The following is a 15,650-nucleotide window of genomic DNA, read 5'->3' as shown; positions in this document are numbered from 1 at the left end:
TTTCTTTGGAAGGAATGATGCTAAAGCTGAAACTCCAGTACTTTGGCCACCTCATGTGAAGAGTTGACTCGTTGGAAAAGACTCTGATGCTGGGAGGGATTGGGGGCAGGAGGAGAAGGGGATGAGAGAGGATGAGATGGCTGGATGGCATCACTGACTCGATGGACATGAGTCTGGGTGAACTCCGGGAGTTGGTGATGGACATGGAGGCCTGGCGTGCTGCAATTCATGGGGTCGCAAAGAGTCGGACACGACTGAGTGACTGATCTGATCTGATCTGAAACTGTCACCAGTCCACCCTGCCCCACAAGCCAATCCCTAGAGGTTGTTGCTGTTTAGTTGCTAAGTTGTGTCTAACTTCTTCTGCAACCCCATGGATTGTAACCTGCCAGGTTCCTCTGTCCATGGGATTTTCCAGGCAAGTATACTGGAGTGGATTGCCTTTCTCTTTTCCGGGAGATATTCCTGACCCAGGGATAGAACCCGCATCTCCCGTATTGCGGGTGGATTCTTTACCACTGAGCCACCAGACAGTTTTACCTCCTTCCATACTTCTATGCCTGACTGTTGGAGGGACACTTCTTTTCCCAGTCTCCTGACTCTGTCTGGTGAACTCCCACATGCTAATGTAACAGGCATCCCTTCCCAATGCTCACTCACTCATGCCTACAAGAGGACGACTACTCAACCGACTGGTGGGTTGGAAGGAGCAGGAACACTGGACTAGACCCCTTCTCTCCCTGTGGTTCTCCTGTCTGGCCCCTGGAAACCTCGGGTCTGTTTCAGCCACAAGAAAGACTGTTCCTCGTGGAGAACTTCTCGGGTTGTCTGGGCTCCATCTCAAGCTGCACCCCCTACATTATCCTCAGCCCGTCTCCTCTGAATGCCTGCAGGATCAAAATTCAAACACTCCTTGTTCATCCTGTGCATCTCGCCTTTCCTTTTATACCAGTTCCATCCCTACAACCTAGAAACGTGTCCAGATATGTTTCATATTTCAAAAATACCTTCCCCTCGCTCCTTCCAAGGTTCTCATCTATCAACCACCCTCTCGATGTTCCTTCTTTACAGCCACGGTCCTTAAAAGAACAGCCGACATCTGCTACCGCGCCTTCCCTTTACCTGTCCACACACCCCAGCGGAGCCCCCGTCTGCCTGGCCCCCACGGAAACTCCCATGGTAAAGGCCACCACCAGTGACTTTCTAAATGGCAGACACAGTGGACACTTTTCAGTTCGGACTCCTAGAGTTTTCTGTGATTTCTGAGACTTTGGAGCAACCCTTTGCTTCTGAGATTGCCTCCTCTCCTTTGGTACCAGAACCATTTCTTTAACGCGGAAATCTGATTCTGTCACCTTCTTGCTTAAAACAAAAGAGGACAGGACATGTGGCAAAAAAAACATATGAAAATATATTTGGCCTCACACATAATTAAAGAAATGTAAGTTGAAACATTCAGAATACCAAGTTTTACTCAATGGACATGGGTTTGGGTGAACTCCGGGAGTTGGTGATGGACAGGGAGGCCCGGCGTGCTGCAGTTCATGGGGTCACAAAGAGTCGGACACGACTGAGCGACTGAACTGACTGACTGACTTACCCAACCAGCAAAAATTTCAAAGTATAATCATGCCTAATGTTGGCAAGTGTGTGAAGAAATAGATATTCTGATATGCTACTAGGGGTGGAGGGTGGTAGACATTGTTGAAATCTTTGAGGAAATAATTTGGCAACATCTATCAAAACTTTAATGCCCATAACTTCTGACCTAGCAATTCCATTCAGGTGCTTATCTTCCCTACATTCAAGGGTATACTGTATATATAAGGATATATACAGTATGTACAACATTTTGTGTTATAACAAACAAAAAAATCTAAATGTTCATCATCAGAGATCTGACAAATTATGGCTCACCCTTACAGTGGAATAATGTACACGCATTAAAAACAATTAAGCAGTGTGTGGTCATGTGGAAAGATTTCCAAGATATGCTGAAAGTGAAATACCAAGTTTGAGAAGGATAATGGGTTCCATAACCCCAAGTAGTATGTATGTATGCACATGCGCACACATGTATGTTCTGAAGTAAAACACAAGTGTTAATCTTCCAAGAAAACGAGACTAAGGAACTGTGTGTGGAAGGGGTCTTTTGTTCTTAACTATATACTCCTCTGAAGTGTTTCAGTTTTTTACTATGAGCATGTATTTCTTTTACATTAAAAACAAGCTAGTTCAGATTCCAGTGCTGCCCCCTGCCCCAAGCCCATGTCTCCCTGTCTTGATACTGGAGGCCCTTTTAACCCCCTGCCTGGTGGTGTGTGGGCCTCTGCTCCCACATTCCAGCAGTAAGAACTCAGGTCCCACCTGTGGTCAGCGGGCCACGCCTGGCATCACATCAAACCTGGCCGTGGCAGCCACACCACGACGATGGCAGTTATTGTCTAATAGGAGAGACGGCAAAAGGAAAACACGTTTTCTTTTATTTCTGTACTATTTGAATTTTCAGTGTACATGCCTTCTTTTCTTCATTTTTTTGTTAACAGTGATTATATAAGCCATCTTTGTTTTGTTTCTGGTACTTCTCTGTACTAAAGAAAAGTCAGTTTTAGTTTTTCAAAACTAAAAAACCCGAACAATTTTCAAGATACACATTTCAAATGCTCCTCACTAACTGCAGGGTGAAGCACAAGTTCCTAAGCACAGTCTACAAATCTCTCCGTGATCGTCCCCGATGCACCTCCCTCGCCTCGTCTTCCAACACACGCCACTCCCCACCCCCTAGCTTCGGCCATTCCAGCCACACCATGCAACTTTCAGCAGTTCTGTGAACGTTTGTCTGCTGTGTTTTCATCTGGACAGAGACGTTTCAGTGTAGGGTATTAAAACATATTTAAAAGAATCCACCTGCAATGCAGGAGACCTGGGTTTGATCCCTGGGTTGGGAAGATCCCCTGGAGAAGGGAAAATACTGGAAACACTCCAGTATTGTGGCCTGGAGAATTCCATGGACTGTGCAGTCCATGGGGTGGCAAAGAGTCAGACAAGACTGAGTGACTTTCACTTTCACAAGCTGTTATAGCAAAAAGCAATCCACAGTTGTTGCTCTGGCCTAGAGTTCTGGGGTAATCCCAGGGAACTGCATAACTGATTCCTTTCAAGTGGTGACTTAAATGAGCCCTTATGAAAGTAAAAATCTAGAAACAACGCTAATGTCCAACAACAGAGACCCGACACGCTAAATAACCTGATAGAAAACAGCCACAAGAGGTGAGCATCGTAGGAGGATATTTAATGACTTCAAGAATGCATGATTCGATGCCATTCACGTGTATACCTAGGGCAGATTCATGTTGATATATGGCAAAACCAATACAATATTGTAAAGTTAAAAGATAAAAAAAAAAAAAAAAAGAACGCATGATTCGGTATTTAGGAGAAAAGCAGACCAGAAGACTGTGTGAACTGAGCCCATTTCTGTAAAACACATGTATCCAAGTTTTGGGAAAAAAAAGTCTGGAATGTTAACAAGTGTTATTACTAAGTGAGATAATGGCAGGTAATTTTAATCTTATTTTTGCATAGTTCTATATTTTCAAAAATTTCTAGAATACATTTCATTTTGTAATCACATTTTTAAGGTGTTAAAGCAAGTTGAATACATTAATCTATATTGGTGACAAAGTTGTATAAAGCTTAAAACACACACATATAGACACACACAGGAGTACAAGTAAAACTGGGGAAATTAGGATAAAGCAATAGATTGTATCAGTGCCAGTATCTTGGCTGAGACACTGTACTATCGTTTTGCAAACTATTACAACTGGTGGAAACTGGGAAGAGGGTACAAGGACTCTCTGCACTATGCCTTAAAATCACACGTGAACCCACAATTATTTCCAATAAAAAAAATTCTATTTCCAGAATGTGATTTATTATGCTTTCTATTTTTTTATTGAGTAAAACACTCAAGTCACTCCCATTAAAGTCAGAAATAAGACAAACATGCCCATGAGCTCATTCAACTCCCAGGGTCTTAGCTAATCAGTTAAGTGGGGGGAAAAAGAAAGTTGGGATATACAAGGGAAAAAAAAAATCACTATTTGAAAGTGATACGACTGCGAATCTAGAATACAGGAAAATTGATCAAAACAATCTCTCAGATTAATGGAGTTCAGAAAGGTTACTGGATACAAAATCAGTATATGAAAACCTATAGGTCTCCTATATACCAAAAGAATATCTCCCCTCGTTTTTATGCTACAACATGATTTTTTTTTCTGCTGCCCATTTATTCTTTGCTAACACTAAGAACAGGCTAAAGAAATAAAGACGCAGTAGGTAATGTGTCAGGAAACATGGACGAAATCCTGCAGCGGCGTGATAAACAGCTGCACCCAGCTTTGTAAAGTTGGGGGGCAAGTGTCACTGGCTGGGGGTGGCGAGGAATCATCCGTGCCTGCGACTCTTCTCTATCTCAAGAAAACACGTGGACGATGGGGGACCTCCTTACCATCTTGCCACTGACCGTGGCCTCCAGAGAATCCACCAGCTCTGCCGTGACTCCGATGAGGTTGTGGTAGTCGGCCTGGATCCTGTTGTACCGTTTCAGGTACGTCATGGACCTCCGCTCAGCTTCTACCAGCTGCTGGTGGAGCTGCTGCAACACGTCTAGGAAGACAATTTACATTTACATTGAAACAAAACAAAAAAGCGATGGTTAAAAAGAAAAAGTCTACAAGGGGCTTCCCTGGTGGCTCAACGGCAAAGAATCCGTCTGTCAATGTGGGAGACAGGGGTTCCATCCCTGATCCGAGACGATCCCACGTGCCATGGAGCGACTCGGCCCATGGGCCACAACTACTGCGCATGCGTGCCGCGGGTACTGAAGCCTGCGTGCTCCAGGGCCCGTGCTCCTCAACCAGAGAAGCTGCCACAGCGCAACTGGAGAGCAGCCCCTGCTTGCTGGAACTAGAGAAAAGCCCGCAGCAAGGAGGACGCAGCACAGCCATAAATAAATAAACAATTTTTTAAAGAAAAAGACAACATTTAAAAAGATTTTTAAAAAACTCTACAAAGTAAAAAATACAAAATACAAAATAATTATATTCTTCTCGAGTGAATGCCACGCCTCCTGTGAGAATATCTTACTGTAACAATGAACTCAGCACTATGTATTCATCACTTCTGTTTATGCCACATTTACTGACAAAGTGCTTTGTCATCACCGATCTTTTAATTTCTTCTTTTTGGCCGCACTGCATGGCAGGTGGGATCTTTGTGTTCCCTGACCAGAGATCGAACTTGCGCCCCTTGCATTGGAGGCACAGGGTCTTAACCACTGGCCGCTAGGAAAGTCCTTGATTTTTTTAATGTTTCACCCTGATAGTTCAACTGCTCATCACTGACTTTCGTAACAAAATCTATTTCCTTGGCTGAATCCCATACAACTTCAGTTCCTCTCTCTGCATATATGAGAAATGAACTCAATGTTTCTTTCTATCATGAGTTCACAAAATGGCTGAACCAAAACTGACTCATTTTCTCTGTTTGTGCCCTGTGAGTATGAGGGATAAGTTCTTCCTTTTAAGTAAAAGTTAGGGCTGTGTGACGGGTGCTGAGAAAATTCAAATCCACAATTAGGTAAGACGCCAGGTGTTCACTCTGCCAGTTTGAGAAAGCATAAGCCACCCCACTGGGCCTTAGAGCAGTAGCCGTGAAAGGTTCTAGGGTTCTCTTCCTGGAAGCCCACCACCACCCTGCCCCCACCCCTCACAGCAGCACAAGACGGCCAAGCCACCCTGGGCACAGCTGGACTCTTCATCAGGGTCCACCCTCCTTGCCTCTGTCCTACCTTCTCCCTTGCCTGGAAGATCACTTTTGATGGAAGGACCTGTTGCTGCCCCCACACCCATGTTAACTCACTGTGTCCCAATCCAGGTGCTGTATAATATGTAAAGTCTTCATTTTAGAACACATTTCATGCATAAAGAGAGACTTTAAAATTATAAAGACCAAACACAGGCATTATTCTATAATAACTTTAAGGAATACAACCTATAATAATATTGAGGCACTATGTTGTATATATACCTGAAACTAATATAATACTGTAAATCAACTATGCTGTGCTATGCTTAGGTGCTCAGTCGTGTCAGACTCTCTGCGACTCCATGCACTGCCTCACACCAGGCTTCCCTATCCTCCACTATCTCCCAGAGTTTGCTCAAACTCATGTCCACTGAGTCGATGATGCCATCCAACCATCTCATCCTCTGTTGCCCCCTTCTCCTCAATCTTTCCCAGCATCAGGGTCTTCTCCAATGAGTCAGTTCTTTGCATCAGGTGGCCAAGTATTGGAGCTTCAGCACCAGTCCTTCCAATGTTCAGGGTTGATTTCCTTTGGGATTGACTGGTTTGATCTCCTTGCAGTCCAAGGGACTCTCAAGAGTCTTCTCCAGCACCTCAGTTAGAAAGCATCACTTCTTTGGCACTCAGCCTTCTTTATAGTCCAACTTCCACATCCATATATGACTACTGAAAAAACCAAAGCTTTGACTTTATGGACCTTTGTTGGCAAAGTGATGTCTCTGCTTTTTAATACATCTAGATATATCATGGCTATCTTTCCAAGGAGCAAGCTATCTTTTAATTTTGTGGCTGCAGTCACCTGGTGGGTCATACATGGCAGCTATTATTATTATTTCCTTTCATGAAAAAGGGTCAAAGATTTTCTAAATGTATTTCTATATAAGTAGATCACTTGAAAAAATGGCAGAAAGGTTATGTCCTAAAGCAGTGGTATGTAAACTCTGAAATACATCAGAATCATCCAAAAATAAAAATGATCAAGCTTCAACTTCAGAGACTGATTTTGTGGATACTGGATAGGGGCTAAGTACCTACATTGTTAACAAACTCCTCAAATGGCTGACACATAACTGCATGTTTGAGAAACACTGCCCTAAAGTATCTATTCTTCTTAATTTGTATCCTAAACAGCTACGATGATAACCCACATCCCAACTGTATTTTAAAAACTTTCATGTTTCACAATTGTTGATGTGCAGAAGTAAAATACTTTAACTATTAAAACCCCAAATATCATATAATGAATTATTATTATTATTTAATACCCATCAAATTTCAGTATTGAAAGATAACTTTAAAAAGTCATCTGAAACAAATTTATATCCAGTATTTGAACCTCTGGAGAATATCCCTGGAAATCATTTATCATTCTCCTAATACAATATTGAGAGTCACTACCTTCTTTTCCCACTACGTATTGTTTAAGCTTTTTCATACATCCAAAACTCAAAATTACATAGATAAGAACTTTCAAGGATGAAAATTTAGATTATTCACAGTCCCATTTTATGGTAATAAATATTAGAGAGAATCTATGAGATTTTTCTCAACAAGTACCGAGTGGCAGATGAATGAAATACCAAAACCCATTAGCTGGGTCAAACGACTTCTCAAACCATCAATGTTAATGTCACCCAAGTAGTCCCTCTTGAAATGGGACTGCACCAAAACACTCCCCTCAGAAACTCACTGTCGATTAACTAAATGTAAGGGACTATTTCTGGAGTTTTTACCTTGAGAACAAAGAAATGGAATTTATGACAATTTCAAAGTATGGTAACCTGAGAGAAAAGAGCCCTAACTACCAGCAGCCTACAGAAAAGACTTGCTGTTTAGTCACTCAGTCGTGTCTGACTCTTTGCGACCCTATGGACTGCAGCCCACCAGACTCCTCTGTTCATGGGATTCTCCAGGCAAGAATACTGGAGTGGATTGCCATGCCCTTCTCCGGAATCAGGAATTGAACCTGTGTCTCTTCGTCTCCTGCATTGAAGGTGGATTCTTTACCGCAGAGCCACAGGGGAAGCCCATAAAACCCATTATTTACTTATAAAAATTAGTTTCATTCATGGAGAAAAATATTCAAATTTTATAAACAGGAGAGAAGTGGGAAACTCCTTCTCTGTTAGCAAAAACAGTCTGCTATCCAGAGACATCAATGTGCAGAGAACTTAACAGTTATAAACAGGACCTGACCATTGCTTTAAGATATCTGGGTTACAGCTCAAAATATCAACTCTATTTCTGAGTATTAAACAGAACTCTCTTTTCCCTGTCAAAAGTTTTATGAGAGAAGGACAACTAAGCCAAGATGCCTTGCCTTCCAAGATGTTAACTTTTAGTGGAGATGTCTTGGCCCATGTTATTTTAATGAAACTGCCATAGTTATGCCAGCAATACTTATTGAGATGCTTTATATTTCAAAGTCACTGACATAATTTGTGCAAAAGTCCAAAGAACTGCATTCTTTGTCCATTCTTTGGACAAAGAACTGCAAGCTTTAAACAAAACATATATACAACTAAAAGAATGCCAGTTAATGTCACAGACAGTTTTTTTAATTCCAGCATGAAATGAAACAATAACAAAAGTGATGGAGATCTTCAGTACAGTACAGCAGTCAAGTTTTCTTGACTTGTATAATGTATAAAAGTTAACATTTATACTTCATTTAGATGCATTGCTTTTTTATAAGAGTAGATGAGATTTCACTTTGGAGACCCCCTAGGCTGCTCAAGACAATACCTTTCAAAATACAGAAATTTTTTCTAACCTAATATAAAAATAAATGCTGAATATTCATTGTAAGGACTGATGCTGAGGCTGAAGCTCCAATAGTTTGGCCACCTGATGGGAAGAGCCAACTCACTGGAAAAGACCCTGATGCTGGGAAAGATTGAGGGCACATGGTGAAGACGGCGGCAGAAGATGAAATGGTTAGATAGCATCACTGACTCAATGAACATGAATCTGAGCAAACTCTGGGAGATAGTGCAGGACAGAGGAGCCTGGTGTTCTGCAGTCCACGGGGTCATAAAGAATCCGATACAACTCAGCGACTGAACAACAATATAAAAAACTAAATCAATCACCCTATTTTTACAATATATACACTTTTTTCTTTGTATTTAGATATAAATCAGTTCTTTGTTCTTTTGCTAATCCACAAAAGCTGGATGAAGAAAGTTAAGACTAGAAAGAACTAGGAATCAGTTCAGTTCAGTTCAGTCACTCAGTCGTGTCCAACTCTCTGTGACCGCATGAACCGCAGCACACCAGGCCTCCCTGTCGACACATCACCAACTCCCAGAGTCCACCCAAACCCATGTCCATCAAGTCTGTGATGCCATCCAACCATCTCATCCTCTGTCATCCCCTTCTCCTGCCCTTAATCTTTCCCAGCATCAAGGTCTTTTCCAACGAGTCAGTTCTTTGCATGAGGTGGCCAAAGTATTTGAGTTTCAGCTTCAACATCAGTCCTTCCAATGAACACCCAGGACTGATTTCCTTTAGGATGGACTGGTTGGATCTCCTTCAGTCCAAGGGACACTCAAGAGTCTTCTCCAACACCACACTTCAAAAGCATTAGTTATTTGGTGCTCAGTCTTCTTCACAGTCCAACTCTCACATCCATACATGACCACTGGAAAAACCACTAGTCTGTCTGACTAGACAGACCTTTGCTGGCAAAGTAATGTCTCTGCTTTTTAATATGCTGTCTAGGTTGGTCATAACTTTCCTTCCAAGGAGTAAGCGTCTTTTAATTTCATGGCTACAATCACCATCTGCAGTGATTTTGGAGCCCAGAAAAATAAAGTCTGACACTGTGTCCACTGTTTCCCCATCTGTTTGCCATGAAGTGATGGGACCAGATGCCATGATCTTCGTTTTCTGAATGTTGAGCTTTAAGACAACTTTTTCACTCTTCACTTTCACTTTCATCAAGAGGCTCTTTAGTTCTTCTTCACTTTCTGCCATAAGGGTGGTGTCATTTGCATATCTGAGGTTATTGGTATTTCTCCTGGCAATCTTGATTCCAGCTTGTGCTTCCTCCAGCCCAGCGTTTCCCATGATGTACTCTGCATAGAAGTTAAATAAGCAGGGTGACAATATACAGCCTTGATGTACTCCTTTTCTTATCTGGAACCAGTGTGTTGTTCCATGTCCAGTTCTAACTGTTGCTTCCTGACCTGCATACAGGTTTCTCAAGAAGCAGGTCAGGTGGTCTGGTATTCCCATCTCTTTCAGAATTTTCCACAGTTGACTGTGATTGACACAGTCAAAGGCTTTGGCATAGTCAATAAAACAGAAATAGGTGTTTTTCTGGAACTCTCTTGCTTTTTCGATGATCCAGTGGATGTTGGCACTTTGATCTCTGGTTCCTCTGTCTTTTCTAAAACCAGCTTGAACATCTGGAAGTTCACGGTTCATGTATTGCTGAAGCCTGGCTTGGAACTAGGAATATCAGTCATTTTCAGAAACACTATTTATAGCTCTGAACTCCAGAAAAATGATCAGTTGCCCATTTTCTGAAGAGGCCAAATGGATAATACCAGGAATGCTGAAAGATGCTATTTCTATATCCTTTTTTAGATGGCTAGGTAAAAATAATAATCCAACATGCTATGCTGCCAACCTAAGTTTTTATTCTTAACACCATTTTTAATATAATTCCTCTTGAGGGACTTTTCCATACTCCAAACACTTTGCCTACCCTTCTTCCAAAGTTTAGGGAAATAATAACGAATTAAAAAGAGAGAACAAAAAGAAGAAAAGAAAAAGTTAACGGAAATCTCACTGTGCCCATGAAACCTTCCTATCCAGACACATAATGATATTATCCAGTCACTCAAAGTGGTGACAACTAGCTGTGGTGATGCTGGGCCTGGGCCTGAGCCCCTGGCACAGGTGCCCTACTGGGTGCTATTCCCTCATCTCCATGGCGACACTGCATTTGGGGGCTATTCTGCCACAGACACATGCTGTGCCTGCCAGACTCAATTTCACAGACATCCTGCTTAGCTAGCCTCGGAGAACTCAAATCGAACTTGAAGAAGGCTCAGAACCCTGGTCTCCTTGCTGAAATACCAAATGAAAGGTCTGTAGAAAAAACACAGGCTCTTCTACGTGCACTCCCCCCACCCATGTTTATTTCTGTCTGCAAAACTGGGCCGCTTACTGGAGACATAACTGGTTCCTGGCAAGAAGCTATCCCCCTAAACCGCAGGGCATGCCAGGTGACAGGGGCTGGCAGAAACTCGGCAATCCGGGAGAAGTTTCTCACCACCTTCCTGCCTTCAGTGCCTAGGAGTCCAAAGGCTGAATGTGAACAGGGACTGAACAGACTCGGTCAAGCATTGAGGCAGTCCTCGGGGACCCAAAGACACAGGTGGGGCGGTGGCTTTAAAACATGACTGCAAAGTCTCTGACACTCCTTCCCGTCAAGAGGTGGAACATAATTCTCCTTCCTTCGAATGTGGGCTTCAGGAATTTGCTTGTAATGAAGAGAACACATGAGAAACAATACCAAGTTACTCGGCGCCTGGGTGACGAGGTGAAATGGCTTCCATCCGCACCCCTCTGGGGACATTCACCCTGGGTGGGAACCTGGCCGCCAGGCCCTGAGGAAGCCCGGGCCACAAGGAGAGTCCACTTGGGGGTCCCGGCCCAGGGCCTGTGCTGAGAGCTCAGCTGACAGCCAGCATCAGCCACCACACCCGTGCTCGTGGAAGCCTTGGAGGTGGCTCGACCCGACCCAGTTCTGTCTACACCCGGGAGAAACCCTAAGGGAGAACTGACTGAGCCCGTAACTCCCAGACCACGCAAGAGGATAATAGTAACAAATGGACATTGCTGTTTTATGCCACCAAGTCTGAGGTGGTTTGCTAGGATGGCTAGAGAAACAGAAGTAGTGAAGCACAAGAGCATTCCCAGGAGGTGCACGGCGAGGCCTGAGTGCCGGCCCAGCTGAAGAGTTCCAGCTGTGCCAAATGGGAGAAAACCGGGCAGGATCCGCCCTGGTCAAGGCCCAGACTTGCGCTGACCCAGTACAGAGCCGTCCTGGGGGCTGCACTCGTCCTCGGGGTCACTATGCCAGAGGTAAAGCTACCCCGACAGTTCAAGGCTGTGGTCTGCGACCCTTGGAGAGGTCCCTGTTGACCCCATGAGAACACATCTGCAGCCCGCTCCTCCATGTTTGGGCAGATGGACAGGAGGGGTCCTGAGACCTGCCACTCCTCCACGTGGGGCCCTCGGAGCTCCAGGAGGGGCAGCCTGGCTGCGGAACTGGCTGTACAGTTGGAACCTCCGGGCTGGAGGCCACAGGGCTCCCGAGGTGGAGAACAGACACCCCAGGGCTTCCCACCTGAAGTTACTGAAGCCCCCGTCGGGATCTCAGCACTGCTCATCCTCCTAGTGCTGGAGAAGCAAGAGCCAAGTGACAACCTCCTAGCGCTTTTGTTCTTTGGAAAACTTTAACTCTCTAAAAGGAAACAAACAATGGCAGGAAGTTTTGGAATCCTCTCTGGCAGGACTGCTGTGAAAAGGACAAACGTGCTATTTCACGTAGTGAGACTCCACCTGCTGGGAATCGAGGATGATGCCATCGGTACTTAGCAAAGGCAAGAAGCACCTCACACACCCTTTCCAACAGGGTAACTTCAGCCATTTTCATAATCATGTCGTATCAGAGACAAAGCTCCTACAAAGAACCCCACTTGCGGCCACCACGTTAACTAAAATTTTTCTCATCTTTCTGAAAAATGAAGGGGTCTGGTAAAAATGACTCATCATGGAAAAACCATCAGTTTATGCTAAAAATTTAAGACTGGAATTCCTACTTTGAATGTGAAAAATGGAAACACTTTATAAGAATGGACACTCCACAAGCTGCTGAGATAAGACCCAGTTAGACTAGACTAGTTCAAGGTAAAGGTGAAAGACACGGAAATAACTCTCTCCCCACTTGTGCTGCACTGGGCCGTCTACCTGCTGCTGCCCTGACATTTTCTGGCACCTGAGTGGATTCTCCCCGTCTTAGTCATCTGACATACCAGACAAAGCTAACAGTACCAGCCACCCTGAGAAGCGGGCCTCAAGGAATGCAGACAAAAAGGACTGCGAAGCACTTCATAAGTATTTAGACTTTCCAAGCCCTCTTTCGCCAAGTCTGTGGAATTCTCTCCATTTCATTACTTAAAACTTGAGTTGGCGAAGTTGTTATTTAAAAACGGTTAATCTAGATGATTTACCTTTGTTGCTTTGTCCATTCTCCTTCTGGGATGAGAAGAAGTTCAGGAAAACAGGCATTCAGGGAAACAGGCATTCAGGAGACAGTACTCAGGGTATCCCTCTCATTGTGCTGGGCAATCTGGGAAACAGCCCCGGTGCGGTGAAAAAAGAGAAATCTCAGGACAGGGAACCGGAACCCGATGAACAGAGAAGACAGTTAACCGACTATCTTAGGACAGGTAACCCGAACCCCATGAACAGCTGAGACGGTTAACTGCTCAGGACAGGTAACTGGAAGCTGATGAAGAGCAAACACAGTTAACTGACTTCTCAATCCTGGGGTGACTACCCTTAAGGAATCCTCCTCTCTCCATCTCAGGAACCAGTCTGTGCGTCCAAAAGCCCCCTAACTGGCCTCCTTACCAAAACATTGGACTGAAAATGCAAATCTGTGTTCATACCCTTTACCTCTGGACCTTCAGTGCTAAAGCAACTAGCCTAAGGAAACTGAGATTTTGATGAAAAGAACATGGCACAGAACAGAGACTGTGACCACAGACGCTAGTGCGGTGTGGCCTGGGTTTGAACCTCAGCTTCTACACATCTGGCCACATGACTGAAGGCCGAGGTGTTCACCTATTTGGGTTTCCTTACTTTTTCTGGTAACAGCTTTATTGAGATGTAACTCACATATTATAGAATTCACCCATTTAAAGTGTACATTTCCGTGGTTTTCAATATATTCACGGAGTTGTCCAACCATCACCACAATCAGGAGTGGAATATTTTCATCACCCAAGAAAGAGACCCTGTGCCATCAGCGGTCCCCACTCCCTCTCACCACCCGTCCCCCATCCCGCCCTAGGCAGCCACTTACCCACTCTCTACAGATCTGCCTTTTCTGGCCCCTTCACACAAGTGGAATCATACAGTACGCAGCCTTCTGTGTCTGGCTTCTTTCATCTCACCATCATGTTTTCAAGATTTCTCCGTGTAGTAGTACAGATCAGTAACTCGCTCACTTGTATGGCCACGTAACATTCCACTGTGAGCACCTGGTCAGCCCTGCATCAGAGGATGGACATCTGGACTGTCTGCACTTTTTGCCTCTTTTGGATAATGCTGCTGTGAACATTCATGTACAAGCTGCTATGGAGACGGACTCTTTTGTTTCTCTTGAGGATACAGCTAGGAGTGAAATTGCTGGGACATAGGTAATTTCTGTTTAAACTTTCAGACCACCTGTTTTTGAGGAATATTTTAATGCTATGAGGGAACATTCTCTTCATTTAAGAAAAATATGCATGCATAGAGATGTCTCTCCTTGCTTATTATAAACATTACATACTTTGAAGTGTATGTGTGCAAACAAATGCACTTCTGTGCTTTCTAAACTTTCTATAAGGAATAGGATCAATTTTATAATCAGGAATAAAAAGAGAGTGATTTAAAAAAAATGTAAACATGACCATGTTTTTCTCCTCATTACTTAGGGGACCTCACACGAACCTCCATGACCCAGCCCTGCCAGGTCTCTGACTCTCTCCATCTCAATCCTTCTGCCCCAACAACACTGAATCCTTCAGTGTCCCAGAAACACTGGCTCAGCACTTGGGCACAAGCTGTTCCCTCTACCTGGAACTCCTACCCCTCATTCTGTCTGCCTCACAGACACCCATTTTCATGTTCAAAACTCCAGCTAAGACAATGATCTTGGCTTTTTCTTTTATCCCTAATTCCTAGCACACTATTCAACCTAATATAAGTGTTGAACTGAACTCCAAATATGTAAGAAGGAAAAGAGAGGAATAATGTTTAAAGTTACCTGCTGGACTTCAGTGTATTTGCCTCAAAGCAAATGTTGAATGGGATAAAAGGTGACAAGTGTTTGCAAACTATAACACGACAGCTAACAGCTAACAGTAACACAAGTGCTTACTATGTGTTGGACAGTTCTAGCAGGTTTTTCATGTATTAACTCAATCCTCATACTATTTCTATGAAGTGGGTGCTATCATTAATATACCAGTATCATCTATTATGTAAAAATTTTCTTTTAGGATCTTTACATAATGGTTGGTACCTGTTACCTTTAAGGAGAAAGGCTTTTTATTTTTAATTTTTTAAATTATTTATTTGGCTGCACAGGATCTTTAGTTGTGGCAGGTGAACTCTTAGTCGTGGGATGTGGGATTTAGCTCCCTGACCAGGGATTGCACCCAGGCTCCGTGCATTGGGAGCACAGAATCCCAGCTACGGGACTACCAGGGAAGTCCTGAGAAATACTTCTTAAAAGTGTATTAAAAAAGCCATAAGCCAAGTTGGAGAAGTTCTAATTTCACTGAAAACTGTCCTTTTATACAAAACTCTAAGAGGGAAAGGAACTGGGTATGCAAACATGTGGGCAGAGGGAAGAACTTGAAGAAAACCTTAAAGGATATAAAAGTGGAAAGGGGAGGTGTACTAAGCCCGTCTGGGGGCAGTCTCAGGGCGAGGTGAGGAGCTGAGTACAGGCAAGAGGGAGCCACTGAACGTTCAGGAAGCAG

General features: G+C 43.7%; 1 protein-coding gene across 8 annotated transcripts in view; it reads right to left on the bottom strand.

Annotated features, from left to right (window-relative positions):
* Positions 1–15,650, bottom strand: part of ARMC9 (armadillo repeat containing 9) — a 179,153-nt gene that overhangs the window by 144,223 nt on the left and 19,280 nt on the right. For all 8 annotated transcript variants that reach the window (XR_011562129.1, XM_070773908.1, XM_019978475.2 and 5 more), the window contains 2 exons: positions 13,125–13,149; positions 4,517–4,674 (listed from right to left, as the gene is read on the bottom strand). Coding sequence is in view for 7 of the 8 variants with exons in the window: in XM_070773908.1 (XP_070630009.1) it covers positions 4,517–4,674; positions 13,125–13,149 (183 nt within the window). In the remaining variant the exon portion in view is untranslated. The remainder of the gene's footprint in view (positions 1–4,516; positions 4,675–13,124; positions 13,150–15,650) is intronic.

The sequence above is a fragment of the Bos indicus genome, chromosome 2, assembly GCF_029378745.1.
Source record: "Bos indicus isolate NIAB-ARS_2022 breed Sahiwal x Tharparkar chromosome 2, NIAB-ARS_B.indTharparkar_mat_pri_1.0, whole genome shotgun sequence".
Classification (NCBI taxonomy): domain Eukaryota; kingdom Metazoa; phylum Chordata; class Mammalia; order Artiodactyla; family Bovidae; genus Bos; species Bos indicus.
This window is presented reverse-complemented; position numbering and strand designations above follow the sequence as displayed.